At 45.8% G+C, this 15038-nt stretch overlaps 1 protein-coding gene across 1 annotated transcript in view; it reads right to left on the bottom strand.

Moving 5' to 3' along the window:
* The window catches only part of LOC122377464 (chloride channel protein 2-like), a 103971-nt gene that overhangs the window by 47162 nt on the left and 41771 nt on the right, over positions 1–15038 (bottom strand). Inside the window, exon 2 of the mRNA XM_043357518.1 lies at positions 4495–4777. Coding sequence (XP_043213453.1) covers positions 4495–4777 — 283 coding nt within the window. The remainder of the gene's footprint in view (positions 1–4494; positions 4778–15038) is intronic.

Below are 15038 nucleotides of genomic sequence, written 5' to 3'. Positions count from 1 at the left end.
ATACGGAAAATCCATAAGTGGCATGACAATAAAACCAATGACGGAAATTATCGTAACTAAAAGGGCTATCATATGAACGGGGTTTAAAGTTTCAGAGAATGAAGATGTTGACGCACACTGTAAAAATCAATTTATCAAGTAAAAACGCCCAGCAACACGTCATTGCAACTTCATTGCAGCGCACAATCTTGCATTACTAGCGCTTAATACGCTACGGCTTTTGTTATACAATGACCTAATCAGTGCCTTCAATCCAAGAAATTCGCTTTTGAAACCTCGTTTTTAAATATGGCAAAATAACTTTTAACGTGGGGAAATTTGAGCATAGTGTGAGAATTTAAATGAAGACAGGGATAACTCCGAAAAAACAACGCTCTCAGTTTTTTTTGCCAATATTTTCGACCCAAAGCAGTGATGCCAGTTTTAGAAAATGTATGTCTAATAGGTATCCGTCTAATGTCCGACATTTCGTTGATTTTCCGTCTAAAAATGTTAAAGTCAGCCATTCTTCCAAATATGTCCGAAAATTACGCAGCAATCAACACTCAAAACTGTCATTTAAATTGCTTATCATGTAATTTTACCAGCCGAAAAGTGTTCATTATATTGCAAGCTTAACAAGCTTTCCATTCGCCAATCAATACTTTACACGATTACTTTATAAAAATGGTTAGGTAAGTGTAGCAGGCCATCATCCAATGTTGTCCAGACTGCTACCTTTGTCCAACCAATTCCGAATTGGACATCGGACAAAATAGGAACTCCGAATGTCCAGATTTCGATTGGCACCACTATAACAGATGCAGTAAGGTTGGTAGCAGGGGCTTACGGTTCTATGTTGCCACATAGGGAGGGCTCAGGAGACAGATGACGTCACGGGGTGTCAATGTTTTGTAGATTTTAAAGACATTGCTGTGCAGCAAATTATCTTTTTAGGCTCTAATCCTCGCCGGCCCAGGGGGGGGGGGGGCAGGTGTCGCCCCCCATAGTTTTTTTCACGATAGCTCCGAACACGCTGGCGATAGAGAGCTGAAGCTTGGCATACCTGACCTTTGATTCAAGTCGAATCTTCTAAAACCAACCGCATTTTCGGGTCAGGTCAGGTCACTGACCTATGACGTTATAAGTGAACCTCTGCACGGTCTTCAGATGTCGCAACATCGCAACGCCCTCGCTGCCAGAGGAGCTTTCACAGGGAAATGAAACTAGCAAGATCTAATATCCATTGCGAGTCTCACAGCTTGTATATCTCGGATTCTTCCTAAAGGTCATATGAGGCCAGGTCATTTTCGTGACCTCACCATTATAAGTCAATGGGTAAAAATGAAAACTGCTATTCTGGCACCGGGAAGGCGGGTACGATCTCCAACTATCTTAAGTACACAGAATCGTGATTTAGTGCACTTCTTGCAAGGTTAGATGCGTCACTTTTGCAATGTTGACCTTGCGTGACGTCATTTGTGACGTCATCAAGGTCATATCAGTTTTTCGTCGATAACTCACGATCAAATTAAGCTAGCGAGTCGGGAAAGCCACCAATAGACTCAGGAAGACCTGCCGAATCGAATGATATGCGACATGACCTCTTTCGACCAGCTTCGTGACCTGGGGGCGCTGACCTGACCGTGACCTAAGGTCAACACCCTAAGTTGATCTGACCCAAACAAAAGTATATCATTCTACGCGCCTGAGCGAGGCGAACACGATGTTGCCAAAATCGCGGCTCTTCGGCCGTTTTTTTTTGCGAAGTCATCCACCAAAAACTGAACCCTACCTTGGGGCACTTGACTTGACCTCAGAGGACACCGGTTGACCTAGGACCTTAAAATCGGGTATCAATCTCTGCGTCTTGTAACGGCCCACACGCTCGTTTTTTCTGCGACGCGCTAGCTCCAACAGAGGCGAAACGGCGAGGGGATCGTTCCCGCCCCTCCCCCCCCCCCTCGGCGGGCGCGTATGTAGACTAGAAAACCAATAGGTCCGGCGAGGGCTAAGGGAGCCCAAAGGTTAATATATCAAACTGCCTTAGAGCCGAGGCTAAAATCCTCAAAGATAAGTATTGACGAAGATTGGCAGACACCCGCTGACGTCATCTTTCAAGGTCACCGATATAAACAAACGGCTAACTGTTCTACCTCCTATATCCCGCGCACCAACGAGGGGCGGTTATCCGCCCCCCCCCCGAAGTTTTTCGTGAATAGCGGGAAAATCGCGGCGCGTAGCGCCGCAAATTTGGTATGACTATTCTCCTATCAATTCTACATATGGTGCGCAGGTTTGAGTCTCCTAACTTTTAAGGTCAGGTCACCAGGTCACTTTGAATGACCCAACCTCAAGTCACTTTTTTGCAACTTTGTCACCGTGTCAGAGCTACAGTAGATGTCGGAGGCCTTTGAAAGTCGCAGGATGCTATAACGTTAAAATAAAGCACAAATGTCTTATCTTTACACCTTCGGGCAAATTTCCTTCACCTGGGAGGCGCTCCGCGACTTCCACGCCGGGCCGTAGGGGAGGGGTGTCTCAACAACCCCCTTCTAACTCGGCTCCTGGGCCACGTACGCGACACGCAGTAAGCGGCATTCGAAAGAACGTCCAAAATAAGGACGAAAACACTTCGGTAACTTTTTAGGTCATGTCAAAGGTCAGGTCACCAGAGGTCACCAAAGGTAAAATATTGGCTATTTCAACATTTTGGAAACTGCCAACGGCTAACTCGGGAACCGATAGAGCTACAGCGCCGCGGAAAAGCTCATTCGATAGCTCTTGTAACGCTGTTTCGCTGATATGTCCTCAGATTTGACCTCAGGTCAACGGTTTAGCCTCCAGAGGGGAAAACTCCAAAAATAGCCGTTTTTACGAAAAGTGTTTTTCGGCAATAACTTTTGACTCAAAAAAGCTACTACATTTCTTTTGCCAGCATCATGTTCCGCTCGTCGAGATGCGTCGAATGAACTATAATTTGACCTTGCTTAAAAATGTGACCTCAGGTCAAGGTCATGGTCATGACCTGACCGGGAAAGGTCATGTTGCAAATCAGTCGATCCGCATCCTCGAGCTGAATACATTTAAGTCATTTTCATCGCTCTAGCATGCCTCTATCAGAAGTTATTAGCGAAAAACTGTTAGATACCTACTATTCGTGACCTGAGATGACCTTGGGGACATAACGAGGGGTCACAAAAGCCATTTTCCGGTTCAGTGTGTCAATTTTACCTGCATTCCGATGTTTGAGAGTGTTAAGAATGGCGTTCGTGCAAAACAGACGCTTTTCAATTTTCTCCCATTGACTTTATAGGTGGAGAGGCCGCAAAATTGACCTGACCTTAGGCCACGGATATCAAAATTCTGAGATATACATTTTATAGATACTGTTAATGTTATCAATCGCTGAAAGTTTCAAGGCAACCGTTCATTCGGTGTCGCTATGACGAGCATTATTATTTTTTTCTGAGGTGAGGTCACTTGACGTGACCTGGTGACCTGACCTTCAGAGCCCTGGGTCTGAATGCACAACATGTGCGGTAAAGATGCATGAACAGGTTTGCCAAAAACGCGTTATTGAGATATCTGCGAAAAACAACGGCATGGGGGGGGGGGTGTTCAAACACCCCCTCCCCCGGCCCTGCGCAGGTTAAAAAGTGAGCAGTGTAACATTATCATTTTTGAAAAGAATGCCAGCTAAAATGTCTAATGTAGGCATAAACCATGCTGTTTGGCCAAGCTGGCCTTTCCCTGCCATGACCAAACCTTGGGCTGTGAGGCAGTGCCTCACTTCAGCTTCACGCTTGTTAGTGGGTGCGCTTATTCTCCGGGTAGGTATTCTGCTGGTCGCCTACCAACGGGCGAAAAATACCCGACTTGGCAATGTAGCCGTCTGATCGTGGGAAAAAACCGGCCGGCGGTTTTGGTTCTATGCCACTGGGTCTCAGCTTCTACAGTCTACACATCTGATCGAGACGGGACGAGCACCATTAAAGATCGAAAATTTAATGCCTAATCATTGCATGACTTATCGTGACGTGAAGGGAGCGAAGATGTCCTGTATATTCCTATATACAAAGGTTGGCATATATTCGGCAGATATAGTCAATTTTTTAGGTTGTAAGGTTCTAACATATAGCCCTATGCCAGTGCCTAACCTAAATTTTAACCCAAGCGCCGCCACTGAAGAGACCAGAGTCACTCCATAGGTGAATTATCGTACAGGACATTTTACCCGCCGATCAATTCACCACACTCTCTCTCTCCTAAGTGGCGCAATGCATTAAGCAGACATTGGCGAAAAACGGGAGAGGCAAACTCAGCAACACGCTAGTTGCAACACCTAACAATTACGAATAAAAAACAATACACTGCAGTGCTCTGAGCGATGCACCTCTTCCCACCCCATGATGTGCACCTCCGCCCCACCCGACACAGCTCTGTGCAGTTGTGCAGTGTGCACGGCCACACTGCCCCGCCGATCCCGCTGTGCCTCGTCACCCCGCACCTCACCTCGGTTACACATGGCGATCCCGTAGTCCATCACGAAACTGATGAGGGCCATGAGGACGCCCAGCACGCAGAGGAACACCCAGTCCTCGCCGAGGCGCGCGAACGTGTTGCGCCAGAGGACGCCGAAGGTGCGGCCGGCGCGGCGGCTCCACTTGCCGCGGTAGTAGAGCAGCTCCTTGCGCCGCTGCTTGTCGTCGTCGCGGCGCTGCTTCTCGACCGCCCGCAGCCGCTTCGACTCCGTCTTCGCGAACTGGCCGAGGTCCTTGGAGTAGCGACCGTACATCTGTGCGGCGGGGAGGGGGGGGGGGGGGGTGAGGGACCGCACTGGGGACGGACCGGGACCGGGACCGACCGGGACCTTCGGACCGACCGGAGCCGTGTCAGAGCCGTACCGACCACTGACAGGAGCCGTGTCAGAGCCGTGCCGACCACCGACCGGAGCCGTGTCAGAGTCGTACCGACCACTGACCTGAGCCGTGTCAGAGCCGTACCGACCACTGACAGGAGCCGTGTCAGAGCCGTACCGACAACTGACAGGAGCCGTGTCAGAGCCGTACCGACCACTGACAGGAGCCGTGACAGAGCCGTACCGACCACTGACAGGAGCCGTGTCAGAGCCGTACCGACCACTGAACGGAGCCGTGTCAGAGCCGTACCGACCACTGACAGGAGCCGTGTCAGAGCCGTACCGACAACTGACAGGAGCCGTGTCAGAGCCGTACCGACCACTGAACGGAGCAGTGTCAGAGCCGTACCGACCACTGACCGGAGCCGTGTCAGAGCCGTACCGACCACTGACAGGAGCCGTGTCAGAGCCGTACCGACCACTAAACGGAGCCGTGACAGAGCCGTACCGACCACTGAACGGAGCCAGGTTAGAGCTGTGCAGTGTGCAGTGCAGTAATGCAGTGGAACAGTAAAACACGGTACCGTAGCGTACACTGAAAAGCACACTTCACTACATAACAATTCCTAGGTTCTCACGCATTCGTACAAAATACACGGTTTGCCCTGAACTTCTAGCACAGTGCTGGTTCATCCATGGCTTTACAAGGAAGGAACAGACACTGCTAGGCGTACACATTGTGTATTTACAATATATATATATATATATATATATATATATATATATATATATATATATATATATATATATATATATATATATATTATGAAATATGAGGTGGGCAATAAATAAGCATTAGTACGCACGTCTTTTAAATTGCTTCAGACGCCATGTTTGTTTCTTTGACGGAAACTTTCGAAAGAAGCTTGTCTTTCTTTCTCAACCAGTCTACAGGGCACTAAAAATATACATCCTTTTCAGAAATATGCTTAACAAAATGTGCTTGAAAGATAGGCTGAAGAAAAAAACCGAATACCTTTTCGAAAGCTTCCCACTTCAATGTATCATATCGGTATTTCAAACATTTAAAAATAAAATAAAGTCCCCGCCCCAGCTGCACAATAGCATGGTAAGAGGCTATGGCGCCACGATGGGGCTCCGTGGCTGCAGTGATTGAGCTGATTGCCAGCCACATTCGCTGACATAAGGCCCTGTGAGCCACCGACTCTGGTCTGCGCCCAGCAGTACACTAGACACATGCTATCGCGTGGCTTTAGTTTGGGTAAAGCAATCGAGTCCCATGAGCAGATTTATGTCACACCTGCAGCTTTAGGTGCAGCGTTATACTCGTATGCCGTGATATTTGCCGGCTCAGCCGCCCAAAGATACCCTGCTGAGCCCAACAAACTGCCTCTTTACGGCCGCAATAACGTCGCCTGGTCTCCGACAGCGGTAACTCGGGGGCAGATTGATGTTCCACCACTCCCTACCCATCGGGCTCCCATGGCTCAGCACTGGCTGCTGCCAGTGTTGCCTGCCCTCAGCACTGCTCAGCACTGCCTGCCAGTGCCAGTGCTGCCACTGGCAGCAGCCAGTGCTGAGCCATGGGAGCCCGATGGGTAGGGAGTGGTGGAACATCAATCTGCCCCCGAGTGTACCAGCCTCACTCACATACCTACGTCTACATACCTACGAAGTCTAACTGTAGGCCATATGCTCCCGGGCCGATTGACCAGCCGTTCCATGATCCATCCCCGACCGGCGCGCAACCCCCATCTACAATGGCACTCAGATTATTATTTTTGGCAAGTGGCCTTTGCAGACGCAAGAGCAGACCATATCACAATGATTCGGAAGTTGAAGTGTACAACTAACGACTTAATCCGCGCCCGTTCGGTTATTGGTGGACCCTACCAGTACCATCCATTGAAGTGGGAGGGGGCCGTTTCGCCCCCCCCCCCCCGTAGGATCTCAGAAAGTTACCAACCGATTTCGAACATTCAACCGGCGTTCGATAGCACCACCGGGGAGCTACTTTGTGACAAAGTTTCGTTGACCTAGGTGGAACCGATGACGTCACAGGTCAGGTCAAAGGTTTTATTTTTCACCGATTACGGGCCTTCTAAGGAATACTTAATAACATCGAATAAAAGGCATGTAATCGAAAATCATCGATGCAGCGTTGATCGCTTAATACATCATATGCTGCCTAGGAGGTAACTGATGCCAGGTCAGGTCACAGAAGTCATGTCATAAGGGGTCACAATACGGACCCAGCTACGCTGGGGTCGTGCAATACATGGTTTAGGCCAATTTTACATTTCAAATTCAATCGTGTGGGTTAAACGACCATTAGGGCCGGTTTAGGTTCCGTTCTGGTGGAGGTAAGGTCAAGGCCAGGTTATAAAGGTCAAATTTCAAAGTTGATATTTTTGCATAAAAAGCATGTCTGTTCGACGCGGCTTATCACGGGGAATCCAATGGGGCCTTCGTTTTACTCTGCGTGGTCTATAACAGCAAAAAAAATGGGTTTGAAAATTTTGTCATAAATTTTGAGCAGTTTTTTTTCGCTAAAACTTCACCAAAAATGGAGCTATGGAGCTCAATTTTAACCCTCGCCGGCCGAGGTGGGGGGGGGGGGGGCGGGTGCCGCCCACCCCCCCATAGGGTTTTTTCGCGATAGCTCCGAACACGCTGGCGATAGAGAGCTGAAACTTGGCATACCTGACCTTTGATCCAAGCCGCATCTTTTGACACCTACCTCATTTTTGGGTCAAGTCAGGTCACTGACCTATGACGTCATAAGTGAACCTCTGCACGGTCTTCAGATGTCGCAACTTCGCAACGCCCTCACTGCCAGAGGAGATGTCACAGGGAATGAAACTTGCAGGATCTAGTATCCATTATGAGTGTCACAACTTGTATATCTCGGATTTTTCCTAAAGGTCATATGGGGTCAGGTCATTTTCGTGACCTCACCATTATAAGTCAATGGGGAAAAATGAAAACTGCTATTCTGGCGCCGGGAACGATCTCCAACTATCTCAAGCACACAGAATCGTGATTTGATGCACTCCTTGCAAGGTTAGATGCGTCACTTTTGCAATGTTGACCTTGCGTGACGTCATTTATGACGTCATCAATGTCATATTAGTTTTTCGTCAATAACTCTTGATCAAATTAAGCTAGCGAGTCGAGAAAGCCACCAATAGACTCAGGAAGACCTGCCGAATCGAATGATATGCGACATGACCTCTTTCGACCAACTTCGTGACCTGGGGGTGCTGACCTGACCTTGACCTGAGGTCAACACCCCAAGTTGACCTGACCCGGACAAAAAGTATATCATTCGACGCGCCTGAGCGAGGCGAACACGATGCTGCCAAACTCGCGGCTCTGCGGCCGTTTTTTGCGAAGTTATTCACCAAAAACTGAACCGTACCCTGGGGCACTTGACCTGACCTCAGAGGTCACCGGTTGACCTGGGACCTTAAAATCGGGTACCAATCTCTGCGTCTCGTAACGGCGCACACGCTCGTTTTTTCCGCGACGCGCTAGCTCCACCAGGGGCGAAACGGCGAGGGGGGGGTCGTACCCCCCCCCCCAACCCCTCGGCCGGCGCGTATGTAGAAAACCAATAGGTCCGGCGAGGGTTAACCCGGCCGGGCCCGGGGGGTAATCCCAACCACCGCAGCCCGGGGGGGGGCGTTTTTCGCCCCCCCCCCCTGTCTAACTCCGTAAATAAGATAGCTACGGAAACAAAAGCGATACCAAACGAAAGGACCTTACGAGACAATTCTAATGCACCTAAAATTTTTGACCTCAGGTCAATTTTCAAGGTCAGCGGTCAAGGTCAAAGGCAAAAACCGCCACATGTGTAGTGATCTCAAAGTAAGCCTTCTAGAGGACGGCAGGCTGCATCAAACCGGCAAAATTGGCTGTCAAACGAAAGAAGAGAATCTGAGGATTCTGAAAATGTGCTCAAAGTGAAAGGTCAAGGTCAAGGTCACGCTCAAAATTGACCTCAAACTTGGCACTTTTTCGCATATCTTGCGTGCTAACTTCCAAGATGTTTTGAAATGTTTTGAGGCTTATCAGTTCCCTATTTATGGTTCATCTTACGATACAAGGCTGCTCAAAGGTCAAGGTCACAGAAGAGTATCCCTGCTAGAGGCTATTTCACTGATTCAAGTTAGTAATAATAAATAAGACAATTTTGCACACCGGAAGCTCTAAATGAAGGCTTAGAGGAAAATAGATGCCAGATTCGTGATCAGCGGGTACAAATCCATCATAAACGACCTTTCATGTGTCAAGGTCAACCAGAGGTCATTCGAGGTCACATGAGGTCAACATAAAATATGACCTTTTCCGAACAAAATATATATCATTCGACGCGGCTTGACAAGGCGAATGCGATGGTACCACTGCCGTAGCTCTAGGACCATTTTTGTCGAAGTTATTTGCGAAAAACTAAAACCACATTTCGGGGTCGTTGACCTGACCTCTGACCTCAGGTCACCAAAACTATTTTTCTATTTTTCTCTAGGTCAAACGCTACACAACCGTGCTCGTAATTTGTCTTTATCTCTAAAACTCTATATTTAGCAGCTATTTGAAGTTTGCGTCTGTGACGCCGAAGTTTGCCGTGCAGGGGTCTAGAAAAATGGACCTTGTGACGTCATCAAGGGGGCTAGGTCCAAATTTTTTACTTCAGAAGATGTCAAATTGATGGGAGAAAAGGTACTGAAAGTTTCGCCTTCCTATCCCTAAGCGTTCGGGAGCTATCGCAAATATTCGCCAGGGGGGGGGGCGAAAAACGCCCCCCCCCGGGCCTGCGAGGGTTAACACGCGCAGTGGAAGGGTTGCGAGTACTACGCCCAGTGGAAGGGGGGGCGGATCGCGCCCCCCCTAAGATCTCAGCTCCCAGTGGAGCTAGGAAGACGAAATTTGGAGGGTAGGTGGGGGCCCTGGGGAACTCTGTTGTGTGTGAATTTCATGACCCTAGGTCAATGTCTTCAAGGTCAAATGAGGTCAAATGTGGTCAAATCTGCCATATGAGCTGCTTTTTTGCGTTTACACGCCGATAACTCAAAAAGTTACCGGCCGATTTTCTTTTTTCTTTCACTATAGGAAAGAACATACATTTGTGAGTATGTATGGTGAATTTCTAGTTAATCAAAGGATAAATATGGCAGTTAGAAGCCTGCTAAGGGTAAGATGTCGCCGGCTGAAGCGGGATCGGCCGACGCGGGAAAAGCGGCAATCGCAATTTTGTGTTTACACACTCGTAACATAAGTTTTTACCAGCCGATTTTGAAAAATTCTTTAACCATAAGATTGTACATTTCTTAGTCTTCTCACCAAATTTGACGCGAATCGAATATAATCAGCGGCAAGGAGCGCGATGTAAAGACGGAACCGTCCCGCCCCGGCACAGTCTACAATTCAGGCGGCGCGTAACGGCTAGCGCCGGCCGCCGCGCCGCCGCGGCGGCAGGATGTTTGACTTTACACCGCTATTACTAGAAAAGTTGCGAACCGATTTTCTTATTTCTTGCACGAGGAGATCTGCAATTCAATTCTGGACAGGTTGCCAATATTTCACATTTATATTATGTTTGCGGCGCGAGTTATTGGCGAAAAACAGGAGGGGTGGGCGAAATCCGCCCCCCCCCCCCTTTCCACTGCGCGTGTTAACATGTCAATAGCACGCCAATAGCTCTATAAGACATTCCGTTTTCCAAAATTTTGATTTTGTTGTTTTGGGTGTATTCAATTTAAAAAATCCCTGTTTTGAGTTTCAGGGGTCAAAATCCAAAATTTTCAAAAAATCCGAGACAGCAGTTTCTTAGTCTTGTTAATTTTACACCTTTTTTATTTTGAACATTTTCTCTATCACCAAAACTGTAGGCATAGCAGCTCTTCCCCCAAAACTTTTTTCGGGTCGAAAATGGCAGAACATGACGTCACTCTGACGTCATTCGCGGCCCATTTACCATAGGCTCTGGACAAAAAAAATGATCTCAAGATATAAAATTGATACTTGGAGGAGTTCTGAAACTTTCGTGGCGATATCTGCTACAATTTGGGAGATTTCGACTGAGAAGGAGAGGGGGTCGTTTCGCTCCCGCCCCTGAACGGGACGCGGGTTACCAGAAAGCCTGCAAGCAGAAGACACCAAGCGGTCCAAGATGCATTCACAGATTCGTGCTGAAAGATGCACCAGGCGGAAAAGGTGCCACATTCAAGGTAGTGTGTACAGAAGTAAATGTCGAACCATTCTGAATGAAATGATACCCAAATGTTTCCAGACAGCAATGGTTATATGTGCATTATAACGTTTTACTTTTTGACACCTTTAGTGGAACATCCTGAACAATTCGCATATCTCGGAAGTTTCACATCGGTGACCTAAAGTCAGGTCGATTTCGCGACCTCTTCATTACCCTTAAGTCAACGGGAAACAATTCAAATGCCGAAATATACCCTTTTAGCCGAAAATACCCTCAAGCATCGGGAGACGGGTGAACATGACACACTGAACCAGAAAATTGCACCATTCACCGGTCATCTTAGGTCATGAAAATGAAACGCCTCCAACATTGACAATAGCTTAAACGCTAGAAACAAGCTAGAAATGCGATGCCAGTAAACTGGAAAATCAGCATCAAACAAGCTTCGAGTCAAAAGTTATAGAAAAACCGCTTCCGCATAAAAAGTCAAATTTTGATAGTTTTTACCTCTGGAGGCTAAACCGTTGACCTTAGCTGGAATCTGAGAGCAATACTCAGAAAACCGTTTGAAAGAGCTTCACAACTGCGCCAGGTACTGTTGCAATTCAACGACTATAATAAATAATTCAACAACTTTATTTTTTCTTTAAATACTTCATTTTTTATTGTAAGTGGTCTAAACTCTGAAATGTTTCTTGAATAATGTTAACATGCCAAAATATAAACATATATTTTGACTGAAAGTATGCTAATTGCTAAAGCAAGAAAAACTGTTTATTGCATAATATTGCCGCCTAGGTCCCTAAATGCAATGGCCGCTTCATTGTGATAGAGGTGACACGTGACCGGTGTCAATGTTTTCGTAAAATTATGGACATTTAAATTAGCTTTCATTGCGTGCTTTCATACTATCTATCGGTGTGCTCAGGTCAAAGGTACAAATTGCAAGTTTCTACAGTATCGGCCTTGCACCGTAGTTGCCGAAGAATGGAGTCATGGACTGAGACTGATTGCCCAAAACGTGTTCTTAGGCTACCAAGACAATATTCGTTGCATACAATATCATTAAGAGGTCAAGGTCAAGGTCAGGTCAGGTCAGGTCAGGTCAGGTCACCAAAAACAAAATATAGAAAAGGGCATGTGCGACACATGTTTTATGGGTCATTTTATTCATAGAATTCAATATGCACACTCAATAGGTGATATGGACCACATCTGGATGAATTTCAGGTCGAGGTCAGGTCAAGGTCAGGTCAAATGAGGTCAAATTGTGAAGTTGGTTGTTAAGGCCTAAAAAGGTGTCTATCTGATGCAGTTTTTCACGGCAAATCGAAAGGTGCTATTTTTGTTTCCGTACGAGGTCTTGAACTTAAAAAAAAAAATCTTTTTTTCAAAAAAAATTTGTTTCTCGTGACGTCATTAAATTTTGAATAACTCCCACATTTTTGAACCGATTTTTCTAAAAATTGATATGTAGGTGCACATGGACCACTTCTCTGACATATATTCCGTTTTTTTAATACACGCAAAATTGTGAATTTTATAATTTTTTCCCAAAAAAAGTCAGTTAAAAAAATGTGCCAAAATCAAATATTTTCACAAAACCGAGATAGCCATTTGATAGACAAAGTAGAATCACGTATAACCTTTTTTGTTTCGTCTTGATTCCTTTAAAAATGAAGATGTTAGCGGCGTTTGTAATTTTGCCGTTTTTGAGGCGACAATGGCGAACATGACGTCACTAAAACGTCATTTTCTCAAAAAAATCAAAAGGATTTCGCTCAAATTTTCAGGGAACGTGTCAAATTGATGTAAGAAAAGGTACTGGAAGCCGTTTTTGAGATATTGCAAAAATTCGCGAGGGGGGTAAAATTTACCCTCCCAGCCCCGCGCAGGTTAAGAGCCCAAATTTTTTTGCTCTAGTAGGTCAGAGGTCAGGTCAAGGTCAGGTCAAGGGTACAAAATGCAAGTTTCTACAGTATCGGCCTTGCACCGTAGTTGCCGAAAAATGGACTGAGACTGATTGCCAAAAACGTGTTATTAGGCTACCAAGACAATATTCGTTGCATACAATATCATTCAAAAGTCAAGGTCAAGGTCAGGTCAGGTCAGGTCAGGTCACCAAAAACAAAATATAGAAAAGGGCATGTGCGACACATGTTTTATGGGTCATTTTGTTCATAGAATTCAATAGGCACACTCAATAAGTGATAGGGACCACCTCTGGATGAATTTCAGGTAGAGGTCAGGTCAAGGTCAGGTCAAGTGAGGTCAAATTTTGAAGTTGTTTGTTTAGGCCTAAAAAGGTGTCTATCTGGTGCAGTTTTTCACGGCGAATCGAATAGTGCTATTTTTGTTTCCGTACGAGGTCTAGAACGTCCCGAAAAATCATTTTTTAAAAATTTTGTGTGTCGTGACGTCATAAAATGTTGAATAACTCCCACATTTTTGAACCGATTCTTCTAAAAATTGGTATGTAGGTGCATATAGACCAGTTCTCTGACAGATATTCCGGTTTTTTCGATACACTCAAAATTTTGGATTTTATAATTATTTTCCCAAAAAAGTCAGTTTTTTTAAATGTGGGCCAAAATCCAAAATTTTCAAAAAACCGAGATGGCCATTTGATAGACAAAGTAAAATCACGTATAACCTCTTTTGTTATGTCTTGATTCCTTAAAAAATGAAGATGTAAGCGGCTTTGAAATTTTGCCGTTTTTGAGGCGAAAATGGCGAACATGATGTCACTAAAACGTCATTTTCTCACAAATTTTCCGACGGATTTCACTCAAATTTTTAGGGAACGTGTCAAATTGATGTATAATAAGGGACTAAAAGTTTGACGTCGCTGGCGTAACGCGTTTTGAGGTTATTGGCGAATAACGGGAGGGAGGGGAGATTCTGCCCCCCCCCCCCCCCCCAGCGGGGCGCGGGTTAATCTTACCATGGGTGGTGCTTCCCCAAGGAAGTTGGTGGGGCAAAAAGTCGTCAAACCTATATGTCCGATTGTTAACTTTGATTAACTGCAACATCTGAACACTTTTTTCATTACAGAGATCATATTTTGTATTATATAGACATTTCAAAGCTTCCCTATGCGAAAAGGTTGGTTTGCTAAGCAACGAAGTCCTGTAAATCAGCGAAGGTTGGTGGGGAAAAACGTTTATTGGTGGGGCATAATGGCAAGTTGGTGGGGCACCCGCCCCACCAGCTGAATAGGAAGCTCCGCCCCTGAATCTTATATTCTGATCAGCAATCTAGCCTGTAAAAATCATGCAAAGGATGCCCAGCGATATTGAAAGTGGTGAAGCCTTTGAAAACATGTAATGGTTTTATCATTTGCCATCATAAGTAGGGAGCTTGCACCCTGGTACAGATGAGTAATTATATGAATTGTTCCTTCATCATCACGAGCATGACAACTTCAGAAAATGCACCATGTTGCATTGTCATATCCCTTTCAAATCAATCTTACCTGGTCATTAGGAAAGCACCTTACAGATACTGAAGACAAACGTTCAATAATTCTTTCATGTAATAAAAAAGGAATAACACCCAGGTAAATGCAGGTAAAGGATTCATAAAATATTATCTAAAATAACCCTTAGATGTATTTCTGGGGTGCACTTTCAGGGGATGGGGGTGCACCTGCACCCCCATACATATAGAAAGTTACACCGCTGGCCCAGCCCCATCATTGTCAATTGGTCACCATTTTTGGATCATGATAACACACTTAACCATGTCTTGACCGGACTCGAATTGAATGTCTTGAATTGAAAGAACGTTTGATGGTTCAGGCATGGATGAGATTCAGGGTTCAAGTTCTTTTGCTAGCACCTCATGCAGATGACTTGAATCCACATCCCAGTTAAGTAACTGACCTGAATATTTGTTAATAGTTACACAATACAGTTATAATTTTTTGCAGTGCAAATAATTTAGAGATTTCGTATATCGTTG

This window comes from Amphibalanus amphitrite, unplaced genomic scaffold, assembly GCF_019059575.1.
Source record: "Amphibalanus amphitrite isolate SeventyFive unplaced genomic scaffold, NRLGWU_Aamphi_draft 000045F_arrow, whole genome shotgun sequence".
Lineage (NCBI taxonomy): Eukaryota > Metazoa > Arthropoda > Thecostraca > Balanomorpha > Balanidae > Amphibalanus > Amphibalanus amphitrite.
This window is presented reverse-complemented; position numbering and strand designations above follow the sequence as displayed.